This window comes from Leuresthes tenuis, unplaced genomic scaffold (genome assembly GCF_036924035.1).
Source record: "Leuresthes tenuis unplaced genomic scaffold, fLeuTen1.0.hap1 SCAF_9, whole genome shotgun sequence".
Classification (NCBI taxonomy): domain Eukaryota; kingdom Metazoa; phylum Chordata; class Actinopteri; order Atheriniformes; family Atherinopsidae; genus Leuresthes; species Leuresthes tenuis.
In genome coordinates, this window is record NW_027325363.1 from 7,696,756 (window position 1) to 7,712,716 (window position 15,961).

The following is a 15,961-nucleotide window of genomic DNA, read 5'->3' on the forward strand; positions in this document are numbered from 1 at the left end:
TCTGAAGCATCTGCCAACCTTCTAAAATTCATCTATTTATGTGAGCATATGAATGCATAAATCTGCACACTGTGCATGTCTGTTACTTATGTGCCATTGATCAAAGCCTGCTGGCTTCAAAGTTTCTCATCACTATTCCAGGGGACAAGTGTCTCTGCATAAACTTCCTCTCATTCATCCCTCTTCCTCCCTAGGTGAAATCAGTACAAGAATGACTCTTGACAGAGAACAGCAGTCAAGTTATCAGCTGGTGGTTGTGGTACAAGATGGCGGTTCACCTCCTCGTACTGCAACAGGCACAATCTTCATCACTGTACTGGATGACAATGACAATGACCCTGTTTTTAGCCACGGTCAGTCAGGCAAAAACATAATCATACAGGTAATGTCACAGGAACAGAAACATAGACTGTCAGAAAATTAAAATGTTCATGTCTTTACTGATTTCTTTGTTGTTTTTTTTATTCCACAGGTGACAGAGGGTCAGTCTTCAGGAGTTGTACTGGGCTTATTGCAAGCCAAAGATCCTGATGAGGGGGAGAACGGCACCATATTCTACTCTTTGTCAGGTACAGTTGCAGTATAGTACAAGAAATAATACAAATTACCTTGCACTTATTAATGTCTTCTGATAGTAAATTAAGGGAACAGTGTATCTCTCGAGGGAAAAATTTGCCTCCATCAAACTGACTTTCAAGTTTTTTTCTTTGACTGCTTTACTCTTTACTCTTTTTTTACTCTGTCTTTCTTTTGCCTCACTTTTATATTTTCTTGAGCTTATGTAATGGGCCAAGCAGTAGCAAGTAAATCTATGCATAAATCCAAAGCTATTTGCCTTCTTCTTGTAAATAGGGTAAGATAAAGAACACCATGGTCATTGTAATTAGTCACATTTATCTTGCATGTCTGAAAATGTCTTCATTTCAACATTTTGTACTTGTTTGCAACTCTCCAACGCATTTCGTCTCCAGTTAAAGTTTGGCCTTTTCTGTCTCCCAAAGGTCCCAGGGCTGAGCGTTTCTCTTTGAACGCAATCACTGGCGAACTACGTTCATCATCCCCTCTTAGCCACTCGGAACGAGCTGAGTACTCTCTGACAGTGACAGCTACTGACAGAGGACTGCCCCCTCGCAGCGCCTCCTGTTCCCTCACCATTCAGGTCAGACTCCCGTTGGATTCCAGCCAGCGCAAACACCCTCACTACACACCTATTTAATATCAAAGTATAGTCTCGGGGCTGAGAGGATCCATGTCTCTGGGCCCCTCAGACTAGCTGCCGACATATCAGCCTCACTTCTGACAAGGTCCCCTCCCATCCCCTCCCTTTTCTTCCCCTGTGAATTTTCAAAAGGGAAATTTCTATCTGAAATGGAAAAGTGGGTCTGAATCAAATACTCCCAGCTGGCTTATGATGAGGGCCAGCTGTAGACTGCTCTGATCAAGGTCATACTCAATGACTTCAACACTTTTTTAATACAGTAGCCCTTTTTTTACAAAGAGTAGCAGGGCTTTACTTGCACTCTACATAAAACACAGCCTTGAAGGTAATTAAAGTTAATATCTAATATAGAACAGAAATGGACACAATGGAGAAGTCTTGGAAGAAACGCTGATTTATAAGTTCCAGGAAAAATCTAAATTGCATATAAATAGCTACAGTAAGTGCCAGCTCAGTTTTTCCTCCTTTCCAATAACAAAAAATGAAAGTCATAATTATTAGTTAATTGGATTAAACAGTGCAGTGTTGTTCTTGCCCTCTGACGCATTTCCTTTAATCATCTTTTCAGACAAATTTTTAAAATCTGTCAATAACAAGATGGGACTGTGCAATTTATTTTTGGAACACTCCTTTTCCATCTAATGTGGAACTAATTTATGGCTTGTCAACAAGCTTTTTTTTTTTCTTCTTTCGAGTGCCTACTTATTGTGAGAACTGTGCTGTAGGAATTAGTTCTGAATACCCAGATCAATCCGTCATGTTACAAGATTGTAATTTAGCAAAATATTTGGTCAACAAAGTCTCAGTCTCCTGTTCCCTTTTATTGCTGCTGATTTATTAAACAGTGTGTCATGTGCAGTTTTCATACAATCCTGTAGTCTTTGAAGATGCTTAAACTGCTCATCAAAAGAAGTGTAAAGCAAGGAATATATGTCCCACTGTTCAACTCAGAGCTTTTCACCATGTTGTCCTGTGATTGCGTTACTTTTATCATCTTATTTTCTCTGGCATCAACATGAGTATCAGATGAAGCGTGATTAATGTTTGCAACACTTTTATGCAGATCTATAAAATCTCCTTGTAACTAGTCTGATTTATTTCCAGAAGACACAGCACTAGTGAGAGGATATGATTAAATCTGCTTTTACTTTTCATAAAATCCTTTGAATTATTTCACTCTAAGTTGAACATTGCACACTTAAGCTTCCTCCACACATCTAAATGAAACATCTGTTGATCTAGGTCCCATGAATATGCACACTGTGTGTTTCTTTTTTGCAGGTTATCAGTATCAACAGCCTTACCACTAAGACCACTTCACACTCCCTATCTTTTAACTCTGTGGAGGAGGCCAGTCCAGGCTCTGTTATTGGCTCAGTTTGCCTTCATGACAGAGGAACCTCAGAAGAAGGCAAGGTTACCTACACAGTGGTAGGAGGTACAGATCAAGATGGAACCTTTGTTGTGGACCGTCTAACTGGTGATGTCTACCTGGCACGTCCCCTCGATTATGAACGAGACGCACGTTACAACCTGAAAATTGAGGTGGATGACTTCTCTCAGATGCCTCCTAGCAGCACCCTTGTGCACTTGGACATTGACATAGAGGACAGCAATGACCACACCCCTGAGTTCATGGAGGACCCCATCACTATTGTCATCTCTGAGAGTATGGAGGCGGGCTCGTCTGTCTACACTTTCCAGGCCACAGATAAGGATGGCAGTGGGCCTAACAGTGAGCTGATATATTCCATTCTCCACCAATGGCCAAACACCCTTGGCTTATTAACCCTTGACCCAACAACTGGCATTCTCTCCTTGGGCCACCAACTGGACCATGAGGTCATTTCAACACTGATTGTTGTTGTAAAGGCAACAGATTCTGCCCTTGACGCCAGCCAAAGGCGCTGGGGTTCTGTGACAGCAAGGGTGTATATAACTGATGAGAACGACAATGCGCCAGTGTTTGTATCGCCAACGGCTGTGAGTGTGATGGAGGACCAGCCTGTGGGCTTTGTAGTGCTCTTTGTCATGGCCAGAGATGCAGACCAAGGGGAGAATGGTAGAGTGACTTACAGAATCCAGTCCGGCAACAATGGAGGAACATTCAGCCTCAATCCCAATACAGGTATGTCCAGCTCAGTCCCCGTGTCGGATGTAGTGAGTGCTTTATATTATTTTGCACAAAATACAGGCTCAGAAGTCAAGACAAAGGATGTGTTTGTTGCACAGATGACTTACATATTATAAACCAGTGATCATTCTTTACAATTAGTGTTTCCTACAGTATCTATGACCACAACTACAATATTTTACTCACCATAACTATCTGCTCTATAAAACTGTAAAAAATTATATTATTAAGCTCAATTTGGGGTTATGGACAAACTCAATCTGACAGCACTGCATAAGTCATGTATATCTGAGGGATTTGTCTGCATGACAATCATGATAATGTGGTTTCCTTCTTCAGTCTTTAATCAGATACAGAGTATAGTTTTATTTTGACCTCTGGAATGTCTTTAAATATCTCATGTTTTACCCACATGCTGCTTGTATGTCTATCTAGCATACAGTATTTAGCATTTCTGGCTTTGAGAAGAAGTGAACAAATTGCATTCAAAACAAACAGAGCACATGTTAACATAAGATATTGTTATTGTCATTTTCAGTACCTGTAGGGAAGTTCAACACTAAACCGATGCTTTTTGCTTGCTTGAGTTAGAATACTTAGAGAAAAAATGCTTTTGTTAAACATTTTGGGTCATTTAAATCTTTGTCAAACATCTAAATGTAGTTTTGCATTGCTTGTTTGCTTTTCAATGTTCTTCAGCACCGTGGCACCACATTTCTACCAAACCATTCGTTTCACTCACAAATTCTTTTAAAACTCTTCTTACTACTAAGTACAAACACTGTTGCTCCACCTCTCATGACTTATTCCTCTCAGTTGAAGGCCAGACAGAGCAGTCTGCCAAATATTAAACACACACACACACACACACACACTTGAGAATGTGCAAGCACACATGCACACACAACAACCCATCATCTGTTATTGTGGATCTATTCCCATGAAAGACCAAAGAACCTCCTGCTCGCGCTTCTGGGAACCATTAGAGAAGGGATCAGTTACGCATGTTTGTGTGTATTCGTGTGTGTGTGTGTGTGTATTTAGGCATGCACATGTGTTTGTGTGCTTGCTTAGACTGTCACTTAGTCAACGCTGACCTTGGGCTGTTTGGTCCTTTGGGTTTTGTTGTTGTGTTTGAGACACGTGTCAATGTTTGGTCCGCCTTCCCTTCAAGTCCCAACCAGGATGCCCCCTGGAGCACCTTGGGGGTGGAAACATTCAGGGTCTGTCATTCATGTCACTTCTTCTTCATCCCAGTGTGAACTCGTCTTGAAGTGTTTTCATTCACACTGGCTATTTATTAGAATAATGACAGAAGTAATCCTGTTTTAGGATCACTTACTGGAGTCCTGGGACCCACTGTTTTCATTACTTTTGTGTCACTCTTAACCTCAATAGAGAGAACCATAAAGGCTTTATTTAGAATCTGTGAAGTCACAGAGTGAAACTCATTTTCATCCGTCATTGTCACAAGGGAGGTCATTAATTTCACTTTTGGAGCAAAGAGAGAGTGCACTGGTGATAAGGTGAATATATTCTCAGTAAAAGACAACACCATGCAGGGATTAACACATCAAATGCTGATAAGTAGCCTCAGAATAAAAGACAAGAAATATGTGTTGTCTGAGCTACCTCTGCCAGCCCTAACACTGCAGTCCAAGGCATTGGCGCCACAAAAACTACATAGGATTAGGATGTTAGAATGAAAAACATCTAAAAAAGAAGAAAAAACTTTTCCCAGTAACCCACTGTCTGTTCTTTCTTTCTGCCCATATGTTATCAGTGATCGTGTATGTAGCAGGATCACAGAGGAATCAAATTTAGGTGAAAAAATTCCTTCCTGTAACTTTTACCAGATTAAAGCTTGGGGGCAAGTTGTGTCAGTCCTCGAAAGACACAAAGTGAAAAACATACACAAAGAAGTTAAAAGTAAAACACCCCTGACCCTCTTTGTCTTTAACAGTTGAATCTCATTTTAAAGCATGAAATTGAAATTGAATCAATGCAAGCTCTACACTCTTGGGGCAGGATAATGAAAAGGCTAGGACACCCCTAATTCGTATGGAGCACGGCAGGCCTGGCCGTTGCGTGTCTAGAGTGTGTGTTTACTGCTTCTTTCTTGATGGCTGCGGCATTCTTCAGTGGAAAATCTCGTAAACTGTGGCCAGACCATTTGGGCTGTTACAGCAGTGGTGGTGGTAGTACTCAGGTAGGCAACGTTGTATGTGTGGAGGATATTAGCTTTGATTTGGCCCTCACACGGCAACTTTTCACACTCACTTTTAAAATGAGCTGAAGACACACAATCCTGGAAAATGGTTGGTTTAACTGATATAATGCTGTATGTTTCGTAGGCAGCTGACTGCGTGAATAAAACTGTATACATACATACATACATACATACATACATACATACATACATACATACATACATACATACATACATACATACAGTATAGTACATCCATGAATACATTGTAGTTCATTAACAATCAATCTCTTTTGTCAAAGCTGACCCTTGATTAATCTCTGTACAGGCTCTCTGTCTATTTTCAAACCTCTGGATCGTGAGGAGCAGGACATCTTTAACCTGACAGTAATTGCTGAAGATCATGGGATTCCCCAACACTCATCCAGCCAACTGCTGTGTATCCATGTGATTGATGTCAATGATGAAGTGCCATGGTTTGAGGAGAGCCAATATGAAGCCCAAATCTCTGAGAATCAGCCTGCAGGAACTAGTCTTTTGACAGTGTCTGCCTCTGATCTGGACCAAGGTGATCCATGCAGTTATTAGACTTTGTTACTTAAGTTTTTGAACACATAGTCCTATTATGTAATCAACAGTTCAAATGTGAAATCTGACAATTTAAACAAGGTGAAATTTCATTGGAAAGTTAATGTATTAGGTATCCAAACTGCCTTTAACCATTTTTTCAGTCATCTTCAAATTGTTACGTTTTGTTGTGAAACAGATTCTGATAACATCTTAAAATATAATCAAAATATCTTAAATTATATAGTTATCATGTAACCAAATACATTTTTTGTGTTGAAAATCAAGCAGAACGCAAATTAGAATTTTTGTAATGTGCTGAACAAGTGTTCACCCTATAGAAATACCAGTTGTTTTAGTTGAATGCTACACAGGAGGGAAGGGATAAGGAGACAGAGAGGATGCATTCCCTTGGAGTTAGTCAGAAGCACATAAAACAGAAGGGTTATAAACTTTCTACACAAAAGAAATTAGTGAAGTAAACATATAAGGTTGCCAGACTGCTTTCTTTTAGCACGCAATCTGTAGACTCAGACACCTGAGGGAGGGCTATCACTGCCAAAAACTTAGACAGCAAATTCCACAACAAACAAATATAAGAATACAAGCTATTAAAATGAAAATGAGAAGCTGGTTTTGATATCTTAAATTTGTAGGTCATAGGAATGAACATTTTGTTTGACTGAATGCTTTAAAATCTACAAAATGTACATATGTGTGTGTCTCTGTAGGAACCAATGGGCAAGTGGCATATGGTGGCATCTCACAGGGAGATTTTAGCATCAACCCACTCACAGGTGTCATAACAACCACTAAGTCTTTGGACAGAGAGTCTCAGGACTATTATGCTGTCACAGGTATTATCCTCTGACTGTCTTATAGCGTTACAGATAAAACATGGTTTCATGACACATTATATTAAGAGTTGTGATTTGTATGTTTTGGCAGTTTATGCAAAAGATGGAGGTCTCCCACCCAACTATGCTAAAGCAACAGTGAGGATCAAGGTGCTTGATGTTAATGACAATGCTCCTGTCTTTGGACGTCTTTACTACACCATTGAGGTGCCTGAAAACCTGGAGGCATTACCTCTTTTCACCCTCAGAGCCACTGACCCAGATGCAGGAGAAAGTGGGGAGATAAACTACAGAATTGCAGGTGTGAATTTGTTTGTAATGTACCTTCTTTCTAAATGTTAAGTAAAACGGCTTCTTGTTAGGTTGCTGATACTTGATACTCAAACAGCTGTTTGTCATTGCTCCCCTGGCAGCTGGAGATCCATCTGGGGACTTTCACCTGGACAGACAGTCAGGTGTATTGTATACCTCAAGACCTCTGGATCGGGAGAAGAAAGCTGGATATACTCTAACGGTCATAGCTCACGACCAGGGCTACCCTCCCCTCAGCAGCACTGCCACTGTAGAGGTGACAGTTCTGGACATCAACGACCACAGCCCACAGTTTCAGAGCAGTAGCTATACTGCTGACATTTCGGAAGATGTTCCCATTGGCTCACTGGTTCTAGAGGTGAAAGCCATTGATTTAGACTATGGATCCAACAGCCAGGTTGTGTACTTTCTCAGCCATGGCTCCCGGAGTATGTTCATCATAGACCATAAGACAGGCCGCATAATCACAGCAGCACCCCTGGACAGAGAGAGAACTGCCTCCTACACCTTTGAGGTGTGTGCCACTGACTCCTCACCTGCTGACCCACATAACTCCACTGCTCAAGTGACAATCTACATTCAGGATGTGAACGACAATACCCCCTTCTTCATTCAGGACCCACTTATTGTGAATATCTCAGCCAGTAGTGTGTCTAACCGCCGAGTGTTGGCCACAATGAGGGCAGAGGACAAGGACTTTGGGGCTAATGGCTCTGTTTTTTATCGTTTTGCCAATCCAGTGAAGGGTTTTACCATTAACTCCCTTACAGGAGACATTCAGGCCACTGAGAAGTTGCAGACCCTGACTCAAAGCCAGAGGACTTTGATAGTTCAGGCCATGGATCAAGGAAACCCTGCTCAGTCTTCTCTCGGGGTAGTTATAATTTATATTAAGGAACAGAGTTACAGGGGCATTCGCTTCTCACGCACGGCTAGAGATGTCAGTCTGCAAGAAAACGCTGCTAAAGGTTTGATTGATATATGTATAGTTTTTTACTTTTTATTTCATAATTTCTGTATGCATGATGTAAATAATACATTGAAGGGAAATGTTTCAACACTGTCTAATTTTCCCCCTATAGGCACAGTGGTAACACAGACTCAGGCGCAGTACCCTGATGGCTCTAAAACTGGTATCAGCTACAGTATTTTTAGTGGAAATAAAATGCAATCCTTTGGAATAAACTCCATTACTGGTAAGTGGAAAAATTGTTGCACAAACTCCAAGACAATATTTTCCATTTTTCACAAAGAAATTCACTGATATTTTTTGTGAAATAGGTGAAATATGGGTCCAGAAATCTGAAGGAATCGATTTCGAAGAGACCCCAAAACTCCGCCTAGTGGTGAAAGCTGAGACAGCATCTTCCAGCTCCTACATGGCTGTCAACTTAAATCTGCAGGATGTAAATGACAACTTACCACGCTTCCAGCTCCAAAACTATGTGGCGTACATTAGGGAGGCACAAGGCTATGATTTTCCCCTCATCCAGGTGCAGTACTCTCACACCCACATGTTTATTATGGTAGGCCGTTGGTGAAGTGTGAAGTTGTAGAATTAAAAAGAAACATTCAAGCTTCAGACATCTGGATTTTTTTCAGCACTGTAAAGAAATTACTCTATTCATCTGCATTTATTCTCAGTGTCCCAACTGAATACACTCATACATGTGTGCCACAAAGCCAAGTCCTTATAGTTAATTTTTTATGAACTCTTGACTTCCAAGTTAAATATTGCTCACTAGTTCAAGTTACTCTGAAACAACAGTTGCAAATACTTCTGTATTTTTGTTTCCAAAATGGGGCGGTAATTTCCTCAGGTTGCTGCTGATGACCTGGACCAGGGTCAAAATGGTCAGGTGACCTACTCTATCAGGTCATCTTCCATGAGTGGCTTGTTCAAGATAGATCCATTAACTGGCAGCATCACCACTGCAGCTATAATGGACAGAGAGATCTGGACCCAAACAAAGTGAGCCTTGCTCTTTTTTTCTGTCATGTAATAACCTGTCTCAGATCATACATGACCCTCACACATCCATGTTTATCATTTGTCACTGTGAGTTATAATGTCCACCTCTGTCCTTGCTTTAGCAGTTAAACTAAGATTTTTCATTCTTTTTTATCACAAATACTCAAAAAGGAGGTGATCAGTTTCACCTTCCTTTCAACTGGATTTTAGTCTTTTATTGTTTTTATGTCTTATTGTTTAAAAACAATAAGGGGATGAAAAAATATGTAACTAGATTTAAAAAAAAAGTTCAGGTATTGATATTTATTTTGTGGTATTACTAGGCTTGTTGTTACGGCAACAGACCGAGGAACCCCACGACAGGCTGGCTCTGCCACCCTTACTGTGATCATCATCGACCTCAATGACAACAGTCCCACAATTCCTCTGCCTCGGGAGATCCGGGTGCCGGAGGGTAAGCTTCATAGTGGAAGTTAGTCCAGCGATATTATTATAAAGCCTCACATCACACTCGCTGGCAACTAACCCAGCAGGGCTCAGTGTGAAAAACCAGACTTTTTTTATGAAACAAGTTATTGCCAATGTTCTTCTGTTCATTTCCTGTCTGTTAGGTCAAGGCTTTCCAGAACAGGATATTTCTTCACGAAGAGCAGATTTTATTTCCACAACTAACACTCTAAGCTTCACTTGAGCTTCAACCTAAATGTCTGCTGTTCTTCTCCCACCTCCCTTCTTTATTGTCACCCACATATAGATACTCTCATTGGCACAGTTATCACCCAGGTAACAGGGAATGATGTGGATTCAGGACCACCCCTCTCCTATACACTACACCTGGATGTTAACAGCCAAGGCATGTTTGGGATTCATCATTATGGAGGAGGGGTGTCCTTGACTGGCCCTCTAGACTATGAGAAAAGGACATGGTACACCCTGACAATCCGCTCATCTGACTCTAAACATCAAAGTGAGGCCAACCTCACTGTGCTGGTCGATGATGTGAATGATAATGCTCCCATCTTTACACATGATTTGTATCAGGTACAACTAAGTTTTAATACCTGTCATCATACCTTTATACATTCACCTCGTCAAGTACCAGAATGTTTTGTAAATTATTGAATGTATCTGGAAGGTATATGTTCATATGTTGCATTTCTTATCAGGCGACTGTATCAGAGCACTTCCCAGCAGGCAGTGCAGTCATCACAGTAACAGCCACTGACTGTGACACTGGAGAGAATGGGAAGATTACTTATAAAGTAATGTCATCAACTAAGGGTGTTTTCTACATTGACCCAAGTAATGGTAAGATTACTATGCACATATTTAAGGTTCCTTATAACCATTTACATTTAATAAAAAATACAATATCCTAAGGCTCTCCTTCCAAGCTTATTTAGATAACCCTGGCATATTTGCAACAAGCAATCCAAAATTGTTTAAGTATTTTGTTTATTAAGGGAAATTGAAAAATGGATTTTATTATTTTTATTTACCTCTAATGTTCGGGCTGAGATAGCCTCCAAAATTAAGTATTATAAAAGAAGATTGTTTTGCCTCGAGCTCTGCTGTCTCCTGTTTACAATTTGTCAATATATTACAGACATCACCAGTTGTTTTATAGCTAACCATCATGAGTATTGGCTAGCGTTAACAATTAAATCCATGATGTTGTGAACTGTAACACATTTTTATATTACCTTGTTCTTTATTTCTTCACAGGCACTCTCTTCATCAGGCAAAAATTAGACTTTGATTTTGACCATCCCTCCATTCTGGTGGTAATTGAGGCACGGGACCAGGGTACTCCATCCCTGTCATCCATTGCCACTGTCCAAGTGCAAGTGTCTGATGTCAATGACAATGCTCCAATCTTCCACCAGTCAGAGTACAGAGCCTCTGTGTCTGAAGATGGGCTCCCTGGATCAGCTGTTTTGACATTAGAGGCTGTGGATGGAGATCTTTTTCGGGACAACTGCGGTTTTGATTTTTCCATTGCCACTGGCAACACTGGTAATGCCTTCCAGATTGAGAGCAGTGTGCGCTTCATAGAGGGGCAGGGCTTCCAGACAGTTGGCAGCCTGATCCTGGTCGAGAAGCTGGACTTTGAAGCAGTACCAAGTTATAACCTGACTGTAGTGGTGTCGGATCGTGGAATCCCTCAGCGTAGCTCCAGTGTGCCTATCCTTATCAGTGTTACAGACACAAACGACAACCCTCCAGCTTTCACCCGAACAGATTACAGTGTTATATTGAATGAGGGTACCGCAGCAGGGACAGAGATCTTCCATTTATCTGCTACAGACCCTGACTCTGCCCCTAATGGAGAGGTCCAATACTTCATAAGCTCAGGAGATGAGACAGAACTTTTCCAGGTGGATCGTTGGACTGGAACTTTGAGGCTGCAGAGACCTCTAGACAGCAAAACAGAGCAGTCTCATATGATTGTTGTCCAGGCTACTGATGGTCAAGGGCATTACGCTTTGGCCCCAGTTTGTGTTGAGGTAAAGGACATCAATGACAACAGGCCTTTCTTTCCTCTGAAACTAGTAACAGTAAGCATCATGGAGAACCAACCCCAGAATGCCTTAGTTACCAAGCTGCATGCAATTGACCATGACAGAGGTGCTTTTGGACTGCTGAAGTACTTCATGTTAGATACATTTAAAGAGGGAAGAGAGGGATTCCTTATCAATCAAACGTCAGGAGAAGTACGGACTCGCTCCATGTTTGACTTTGAGAAGGTAAACTTTTTCCGTTTTGTGGCTGTTGCCATGGACGCCGGCAACTATTCTGCTACTGTAACAGTACAAGTTTATGTTACTGGGGAAGATGAATATGATCCCGTTTTCACCTCCTCAGAACTATCGTTTGAAGTGCCTGAAGCAGCAAAGAAAGGTCAGATCATTGGCAAAGTACAAGCCAGAGATGAGGACGGAGGTGTGGATGGAATTGTCCTCTACTCATTATCAGACCATTCGCCTTATTTTGAGGTCAATAAATCAACTGGAGCTATCTCTCTAAAGATGGACAGCAACAGTAGACACATGAGTCGCTCTAAAAGAGAGGTACGTCTAGTTACACTGGATGTGATTGCTCACAGCCCTCTGGAAACCTCTCGCACATCAGTGGCCAAAGTTACTATAGATGTCACCCACACATCTTTTGGTCTCACCACAGACATGAATATGCTGCTCGTTAGTGTCATTGCAGTGTCACTGGCGACCATAGTCATCCTAATATTGATTGCTGTGGCACTGTTTTTTGTTAAATTGAGACGTCACAAAACAGAGCAAAAAGCACATAAACGAACACCAATGCCAGGCACCCTGCTGCATAAGCTTGAGGAAACAAAACTAGCAGCAAATGATATGATTTACCATCAGGCTCTTCCTGGATATGCCGCAGATCAGAGTGGCAGCAGCGGGGGTCCGTATACTCGTGGTGGATCCCTGGATCCCTCCCACTCCAGTGGCCGTGGCTCTGCAGAGGCAGAGGCAGCAGAGGATGATGAAATTAGAATGATTAATGAATATCCTCGAGTGTCAAGTATCTCCTCGTCCATGCAGGAGCGTATTTCTGCAAGAGGTCCAGATTCTGGAATCCAGCAGGATGCTGATCAGCTATCAGATGTGTCTTGTGAGCCCTCCTTAGATTGGTTCAAAGGGAAGAAAATGGGCAATTTAAATGGTACTTTATTTGCTGGCCAGGTGCCAGTCTACAGAGATGAAGGTGGTGGGTATGTGGGTGTGGGACGGGGACTCAGCATCTCCCACCCTAAAGACTATACTTTTCCTGAGGATGGAAAGCCCACTGTGGATGGCTCCCTTACAGCCATTGTGGCCAGTGATGAGGAGCTGAGGGGCAGCTATAACTGGGACTACCTCCTCAACTGGTGCCCCCAGTTCCAACCCTTAGCTAGCGTTTTTACTGAAATAGCCCGTTTAAAAGATGAAACTGCTCCTTCTCATCCTCGCAGATCATTTCATCACAAAGCAAAAGCAGAATCCAGAATTGACCCACCGCCTCTCATTACGTCTGTGGCCCACCCTGGAGCTAAAACTGTTCCTCCAAAACCTGCCGTATCAAGGACATTCCCTCAGTTGGCCTCTTTACGAAGATCTCCCATCAGCGCCGAGGGATCCATCTCATCAGTTGCAATGTCTCCAAGTTTCTCCCCCTCTCTTTCACCACTGGCAGCGCGTTCTCCTGCAATTACGCCCTTTAGTGTCTCACAGGGCCCCTCTGCGTCCATGATTAGCACAACTGAACACAATTTGGAACACAGTGAGGAGGCAGAGCTGAGGATTTAGATACTAACGGGTGGATTAAAACTAAATACTGCTGTTCCAAACTTGTTCTACTGTATGACCATCGGCTGCAACTTGAAATGAGTGCAAATCTCTTCTGTGTTCTGTTTCTCAAGAGAACAAGTACAACATGTTACACTAAAAAGTCCAAATAGCTGAAACTGGTGCTTTCTAAAGTGCTTTCTGAGGAGAAACTACATCATTTACAGGCCAAAAAGGACTATGCCTACGTGTGTTTGTGTATGTGTGACAGAAACTTATTCTTATGTTGATTACTGTTGATTTGCACATTGAAATAAAATGCATACATGATGTCAATATTTTGTACAAAATCATTCTCTATATTTTTATACTTCAATGTGGTTTCAGACTAAAAACATTGCATTGAAAGGTTGCAAAAACCTCAAAATATTTCTATATTTGTATATTTGTAGCTTGTACTGTAAACTCGTTCGTACTGTAAGTTTGTGGTATTGCTTGTAATTTTCACCTTTGTGTTTTTAAATGAAGCTTCTCATCAAGGTTTTATGAATTGGGATTTTTGTATGAAATAGTTGTAAATATTTATAGAAGAAGCAACATCCTTGCTTTAACAAATGAAACATCAGTGAGAATAGAGTATCGTGTCATCTTAGAATCCAGTGTTTGATCTCACATCAAAAGGTAGGAATGAATGTGAAATGCTGAAAAAGTTGTCTTAAGTTTTAAACATGCATCCCTTCAAACTGAGCAAAGGAAAATGGACCTTGATATCTCCTGCTCCTGTTCATCATGCACATTTCCTGTCATTTTTCACAAGCCTTACTGCTTTTTATGAAAAATGGTTAAATTAAAGCAGTTGTGTGGCAAATGTAAAACTTTATAATGTTGTGCAGTAATATAAAAAAAACATCACCAACATAATTGGTAAATTAGTGCTGTCATTATACTGACATTTACAACGGGTTCGTCTGATTTCTACCCAGATAAATTTTGTGGTATACAGTTGATGACCAATGTTAAATTAAGTTTTGGACCACATTGCTCCATCCAATGAATGGATGGACTAACTAATGTCATGTGTTACATAAAAAAAGGAAATATTTCTGAATGTTCAAGCACCACCATGGAATGTTACACATAGTGTACTGCTCCGCCTCCACCATGAAGTGTTCATGATCTTAAATGTGTTTTTGTCAGCCTTTATAGAAGAAATTAATGTGTCAGTTTGCATCAGTAACCGCCTAATCATCTCACTTACTAAGTTTTAGACTATATTATTACCTAACATTCTACCTTAATTCCATGTGAGCCTCAGAGGCAGAGAGGTTTGGTAAATTATTTACAGGGATAGTATACTGACCATGGCAAAAATAAACATTGAGAATATCCATGTGATAGAATGAAGGCACTTTGTGTTTTGCATTGTTTTGTATTCAGCAACTGTTGAAAAGTAACCTGCCGCTTGCCTTTCATGTTTCCTAAGGAATTTCTACAAATGTTCACACGTATCATTTTGCGCTTGTCCAGATAGAAAATGTTTTGAGCAAAAAGTGCCTGATTAAAGTACTTGTGATCACATTGTTGCCTCTGTCACACATCTGTCAGCTTTGAAGGATTACTTGTAATTTATATATGTATAAAGATTGCAATTAATTTGTATATCAAGTTGGTTCCTCCTAACAAAGCGGTTTTTTGTTTTGTTTTGGGGTTTTTTGTTCACATCCTTCAGAAGAAAATGTTTTTGTCTGTCTCCAGCTAAGACCAGCACAGACCTATAGGTTTGCATAATTGTCCAACTAAACGCTCACTATTTTCCAAAACAATGTGAACATAATTTGATTCAGTGATAGCCAATCATTGTAATTTAGAGCTTGACAGGCATATATGATGTAACAGTACCAAAATGTATTTAGAGTAAAGGCTTTACATTTTTACTGATAACATCCATGATGACTGTTCTTTCAGTTATTACTTTTCTTATTACTTTTTAGCTGTTTCAAGTATTTTTTTCCCAACATCGTACACAGAAGGTGAAGTACATACATTGAAATAAATTACTTGTAAATCTTTCAGCCATCTGACATTTGAGCTTTTACAACCTCTTGCAGCATATTGGTACAATGGTTATTATTCTAAGAGGGCACCTCATGTCTGAATGGGTTAAAGTTATCGAACTGAAGCACTTTTCAGCTTCAATATTTCAGAATGAAAGCATTTGAACGATGTGACTAAATGGTGTTGTTTTTTTGTAACTACACTTGTCTTGGAAACTCATAACCCTCACTATGCTAAAGGCTGAACAACAGGTCTGCTGCCCATGTGAAGCAGACCTGAAACTGACCAGTGCTATTTGCCTGTGCATGGAAAGTAAACTTTGTGGTATTCTGAGAACTTAC

General features: G+C 40.7%; 1 protein-coding gene across 1 annotated transcript in view; it reads left to right on the forward strand.

Moving 5' to 3' along the window:
- Nucleotides 1-15,143, forward strand: part of LOC140314084 (protocadherin-16-like) — a 78,573-nt gene extending 63,430 nt beyond the window's left edge. Inside the window, exons 7-21 of the mRNA XM_072392118.1 lie at nt 195-382; nt 473-569; nt 1,002-1,159; nt 2,501-3,347; nt 5,891-6,130; nt 6,861-6,986; nt 7,078-7,287; nt 7,400-8,266; nt 8,381-8,494; nt 8,580-8,791; nt 9,119-9,270; nt 9,594-9,724; nt 10,025-10,311; nt 10,437-10,578; nt 10,996-15,143. Coding sequence (XP_072248219.1) covers nt 195-382; nt 473-569; nt 1,002-1,159; nt 2,501-3,347; nt 5,891-6,130; nt 6,861-6,986; nt 7,078-7,287; nt 7,400-8,266; nt 8,381-8,494; nt 8,580-8,791; nt 9,119-9,270; nt 9,594-9,724; nt 10,025-10,311; nt 10,437-10,578; nt 10,996-13,586 — 6,362 coding nt within the window. The 3' untranslated portion in view covers nt 13,587-15,143. The remainder of the gene's footprint in view (nt 1-194; nt 383-472; nt 570-1,001; nt 1,160-2,500; nt 3,348-5,890; nt 6,131-6,860; nt 6,987-7,077; nt 7,288-7,399; nt 8,267-8,380; nt 8,495-8,579; nt 8,792-9,118; nt 9,271-9,593; nt 9,725-10,024; nt 10,312-10,436; nt 10,579-10,995) is intronic.
- Nucleotides 15,144-15,961: the final 818 nt, after the last annotated feature.